Source organism: Crocodylus porosus, unplaced genomic scaffold, assembly GCF_001723895.1.
Source record: "Crocodylus porosus isolate Cpor-Errol unplaced genomic scaffold, CroPor_comp1, whole genome shotgun sequence".
In the NCBI taxonomy this organism is placed as follows: domain Eukaryota; kingdom Metazoa; phylum Chordata; order Crocodylia; family Crocodylidae; genus Crocodylus; species Crocodylus porosus.
This window is the reverse complement of record NW_017728906.1, coordinates 107,258,697-107,263,905: the sequence shown is the minus strand read 5'-3', so window position 1 is coordinate 107,263,905 and position 5,209 is coordinate 107,258,697. Positions and strand designations below refer to the sequence as shown.

The following is a 5,209-nucleotide window of genomic DNA, read 5'->3' as shown; positions in this document are numbered from 1 at the left end:
GGCGGGCGGGTGAGGCCGTTGGGCGGCGGTTGGGAGGGAGGATGCGCGAGTACAAGGTGGTGGTGCTGGGCTCGGGCGGGGTGGGGAAGTCGGCGCTCACGGTGCAGTTCGTGACGGGCACGTTCATCGAGAAGTACGACCCCACCATCGAGGACTTCTACCGCAAGGAGATCGAGGTGGACGCGTCGCCCTCCGTGCTGGAGATCCTGGACACGGCCGGCACCGAGCAGTTCGCCTCCATGCGGGACCTCTACATCAAGAACGGGCAGGGCTTCATCCTGGTCTACAGCCTGGTCAACCAGCAGAGCTTCCAGGACATCCGCCCCATGCGCGACCAGATCATCCGCGTCAAGAGGTGACCCCCCACCCCCCCAGTGTGGCCAAGTCTCATGAGGGGAAAAAAAGAGCAGCGCTGCCTTTCCAAACCAGCCCGATCCATTGCAAAGAAAGGGGAGTGGGGTGCTCATCACCCCCCGACTCTCAAAAAATTTAAAGCAACTTTAAAAAAAGAAAGAAAAGCAAGCCCAATTCTCCTTATCATAAGTGGACTTGGCAACGCTGTCCCCAGGGCGGATGGGGCCCTCATGCGTGGCCTCCCTGCTCCAGGGGGAGCTGCTCAGTTGCCAGGTCTTAAGTATGAAACAATAGTATCGGAAACTCAGAAACAATAACTATGAAATTATAGTATCGGAAATTATGGTATTTGCTGCAAAATGATGGTAGGGTAAAAAAATAAGCAGATGAGCTGCTGTCTTTACTTTCTATAGCTCGGTGTAAGTCGCCAGTGAGTGAGTGAGGACGGAGTCGGCAAAGTTGAAGCCTTTCTTTATTTTGAGGTGAGCCGTTGTAAGGAAGCGCTGGTAGCCAACCCTAAAGTCAGTTTACTTTCCCTGAGAGCGACTTGGGTTTTGCGGGTGCTACACCAATTGGCCACGTCAAAAACTACCGTGTGCTTTGAATGCTCATACTGTTATTGATCATGCAAGGGTTGAAATCAGTGTACAGATATGATCATTATCATGCACCTGGCAATGCTGCGGGGGCGCCACCCTCCACCTCCATCTGGGGTGGAGCTGGCAGCTCCTGCTTGGTCCTCAAGGCAGCATGGTGGAAAGTTTGGCCTTTCCTTCCTCAAGGCACCCGCCTAGGAGATGCCATCATCACCACCATGCCCAGTCCCCTGACAGAAGCAGACTGCACTTGGTTAAGCCACTTCTGTGGTGCCCAGGACACGTTGAAAGCAGCGAGGGCTACATCCGGGAGAGTCCAGGGTGGCGATGCTCAAGCCTTGCCTGCACTTGGCGCTTGCCTCTCACCACAGCTGCATTGTTGTTGCAGCTTCCTTCTAGCTGGGGGGAGGTAGGAACTGGTATCACCCGTCTTGTTTTTTGGGGTTGTTGTTTTAAATTTTTTTTATCACCACTGCATTGTTTGGATCTTTTTCCAGCAAGGTTAGATGATTCAGGGGTTAAAATGCAAGCATACAGCAAGGCTGCTGGTGGTGGTGGAGTGTTGCAACCATTTGAGATTTTAGGCGAGCTGCTGGCATAAATGAGGGGACACTTCTGGCCAAACCGTCTTGTGTCTTCCTGTATGAATGGAGAAAGGGAACGTACCATGGAATCGTGTGTTCACCTAGCTAGGAAGGTTAAATCTCAGTTCTGTAACACGGGCGTCTGTTTTCTCTCCATATGTGGACGAAAACACCTTGAAAGTAACACAGCTTGGTCACCAACATCAAACGTCTGCTGCTCTGAACGTAGGAAAGCCTGAGACTGATAAACATGCTTGCAGGATTAACTATGATCACATTTGCAGAAGCTGTCGTTCAAGTTTGTGAGGTACAGGTAAATCTGATTATTGCAGTGACTGGGGAAGCTGTGTTCAAAGCGTGTTGGGGGAAGGAAATAAATTCTGGTATCAGTCGTCTAGGTTCCTCAATATAGCTCCTCTGTATCTATGCTTTATAGCTTGCCACAATGGATTTCTGAAGACTGACTCCAGTTAATGTAGTGGGAAAGTTGGTATGCTTTTAAAAATGGAAGGTAATCTATCAAGTTTGTCTATATTCTGCCATTCACTTTCCATATTTAAGGGATTTTTTTGATGTGCTCAAAATAGTAAAATATTGTGGGCCACTTATTTGTTATCCAGTTCCTATTGGATTTGGTTGGGGGAGTGTTCAGTGAAAAAAAGACTTTACAAACAGTGGACATTGCACATACATTTGGAATCTGAAAATGTAGCTCATATTTGTGTAGCTTGTGTCAACCAGCAACAGAGATTCTGCAGTCAGAGCTAAACTGGCTTGCTGTGGATATACAGGAGCAGAATAGAAGGCAGCCCATATTACCAGTTATATTAACTCAGCATTGGCAAGTGTAGCTCTGTGCATCTCCTCCTTCTGTGTTGCTCACCTACTCATACATCTTTTACTGCACCACTTTTGTTGTATCTGTGCACTGTGGGATAGTTGTTGAGAGAGAGAACCTGGCATTCTTTCCAAAAATTCAGTCCAGTTAATCTAGTCCAGCTGACAACGGTAATCCTAGATCCCTGGTCAGTCATGAAATACAGAACAGAGGACTTGTGTTATGGTTCATAGGGGAAGTGCCAACACTTTAAATTTAAATCACTTTAACTAGAGTAGTTAAAAGTAGCTTAAGGAATTGTTCCTTTCCTTCACAGTCCCTCTGTCAGTTCCTGTGGTTTTCCAGTCCCATTTCTGTGGAGTTTTTTAAATCATTGGGTTTTATCAGTTCTAAGAGTGACTTGAAATAATCACAGACAAAAATGCATTAAGTTGATCTTTAAAAGTAACAAGAGAAACTGGAAAAATGCACCTTTATTCCAGAGTGAGGTGCCACACAAAGTATGGCATTGATATAAATATAATTACACCAATAAATGTCCCCATGAGTCAAGCCCCTAATCTCAGTCCTGTCAGCTTTGTGTAGGGACTTACAAAGACTTGAGGTACCCAATTTTGAAATTTCAGTGCATAAAACTAAGGCTGGAGGCACTCAAACTCATTAAGTGCCCTCTCAATTGATTCTGGAGTTTCCTAGGTGATCCAGTCCAAGCAGCCAAGGACCTATCTCCCACCTAAGCTCAAGGAGAAACCAAAAGCTTGGTGGTGTTCTGCTTAAGTCTCTTGAAGAACCTGATTTGGGCGTGCTTGATGCATACCAACGTGATTTCATGCAATTGCAGCAGTTTTATTTTTAAAATGTGGCTGAAATACTAAGGGTGTGGTGCCCACCTTTTACATAATGGCCTAGTGCTCAAAGCATTTGTTAAGAAAGAGAAAGCACTCTTGGAAGATGAGTTCAGTGTACATCCTCAACCTGATGTACTTCAGTCCCAAATTTGTGGTTCCCTGAAGAATGTCCCAACTACTAGACTAAAGGCTGGGTTGGGTGATGACACCTTGGAACCCTTCTGTTAAACCTGTTCCACTATGGAGAATGAAACCCAAGGTTCATTGAGCCGGAAAGAGGAGACACAAAAAGGGAGCATGACTGGAGACTTAGGCTTAGAATATTCACCTGAAAGAGCATTGTCCTGGATTCTTGTCATTGATGCCAAGACTGTTTGTTTCTATATGTTGTCTGATGGTTATTTGATACTGATTGTGGTAATGGTTCTTAAAGTGGGGATTGGAACCAAGGACTCCCCACTTCCCAGGTGGGTATGCTAACCACTTGGTTGTGGAGTTACATTTTTATCTTCATTCCCTCTGATTCTACTACTTTTGCATTCTTTTTGGCACAGTGGCCATGCTTCAGAAAGATGTGTGGAAACTGCCCCCTCCTGCAGGCTATTCTGCACCCTGGAACTTTTAGGTCAGTGCTCTGGAAAGTGGGAGATGCAAAGGAGAGCATTGAACCTGGGTTCTCCCTTTTCAGATGTGAGGAACACAAGGAATAGCTTAAGACAGGGGTGTGATACTTATTTGGCCCTGCATGCCAGATCCACATCCACCTTCAGTATCAGCATTAACCCCCACAGCTGCTTGAGCCTCTGAGTCAGCTCAGGTAACTGCAAGGGTTAACATCACTGTTGCTTGTCCTGCTGCCACCAAAACAGATGTGTACTCAGGATTTTGACAGCAGGACAAGTGATGGTGCAATGATCAAAATAAATATCCAGCAGGAATCCATACCTGGGATTTTGGTGCAAGGATGAGTCATTGTGGTTTTAACCCACACCACTGTATCTGCTCGGGTGGCCACCACAATGGCACATGGTCCACCACCAAAATCCTGGTCCTCTTCCCCCCCAACAAGTTCACAGGCTGAATCCAATATGTGGGCTGTATGTTTGATAGTTCTGGCTTAAGAGGTAGAGCAGGGATGGGCAAAATGTGGCCCACAGGCTGGATGTGTCCCACCAGGCCATTCTATTTGGTCTGTGGGGCCCCTAAAAAATTTAGAAAATTAATGTCTGTCTGTCCTTGGCTTCCTGACATGCAGCCCTCAAGGGCTTGCCAAAACTCAGTAAGCGGCCCTCCGCCCAAAATAATTGCCCACCCCTGAGGTAGAGTATTTGCCTTGCAAGGGGGATGTTGCAGGTTCAAGTCTCCCACTTTCTGGGTGTCATATGAAAGGTGGGTACCTCGTCCTCTGGCTATGTTTAAGAAAATGCAGTGCTTTGCCCGTGTCTCTAAGAGAACGGGAGTGGGTGTCCACCTTCAGGAGAGGATACTATGCTGCTCTTTTATACCAAGTGAGCAGTGCTGCTTTTCCCATGGCTCAGGTGCCTAAACTCTGGAGAGGGACAGTATTTCAGACCCGATATCTGTGCTGTGATTCTAATTGTCTAGCTGTAGGCAGTTCCTTGTTTAACATGCAACTGCTTTGGATTTCAGCCTTAGAAGTATTAGCCTGAGAGTATTGTGAGTTTGGGCACCCAACATAGGTTTCTAGATTTCTACTCAAGGAGGCCAAGTAAAAAAGTTAGGCATGGCTGGGATAATATGTAGATTCCTAAATCCTATTCTGGGTTTTGGCTTGTCTTCTTCAAAAGTTTACACACATGCTTAACCTTGTTTGTGTATGTGTTGTGTAGTTCCACATACTAAATTGTTTGCAGTGCTGGGTTTCAACACAGACAAGTGCGAGGTGATGCACCTCGGGAGGAACAACCAGCACCATACCTACAAGTTAGAGATCTCCCCTCTTGTCAGCACGGAGGCGGAAAGGGATCT

The 5,209-nt window shown here is 46.6% G+C and overlaps 1 protein-coding gene across 1 annotated transcript in view; it reads left to right on the top strand.

Annotated features, from left to right (window-relative positions):
* Positions 1 to 9: 9 nt before the first annotated feature.
* The window catches only part of RAP2A (RAP2A, member of RAS oncogene family), a 36,918-nt gene continuing 31,718 nt past the window's right edge, over positions 10 to 5,209 (top strand). The window contains exon 1 of the mRNA XM_019529729.1: positions 10 to 355. Within this exon, the coding sequence (XP_019385274.1) occupies positions 42 to 355 (314 nt within the window). The 5' untranslated portion in view covers positions 10 to 41. The remainder of the gene's footprint in view (positions 356 to 5,209) is intronic.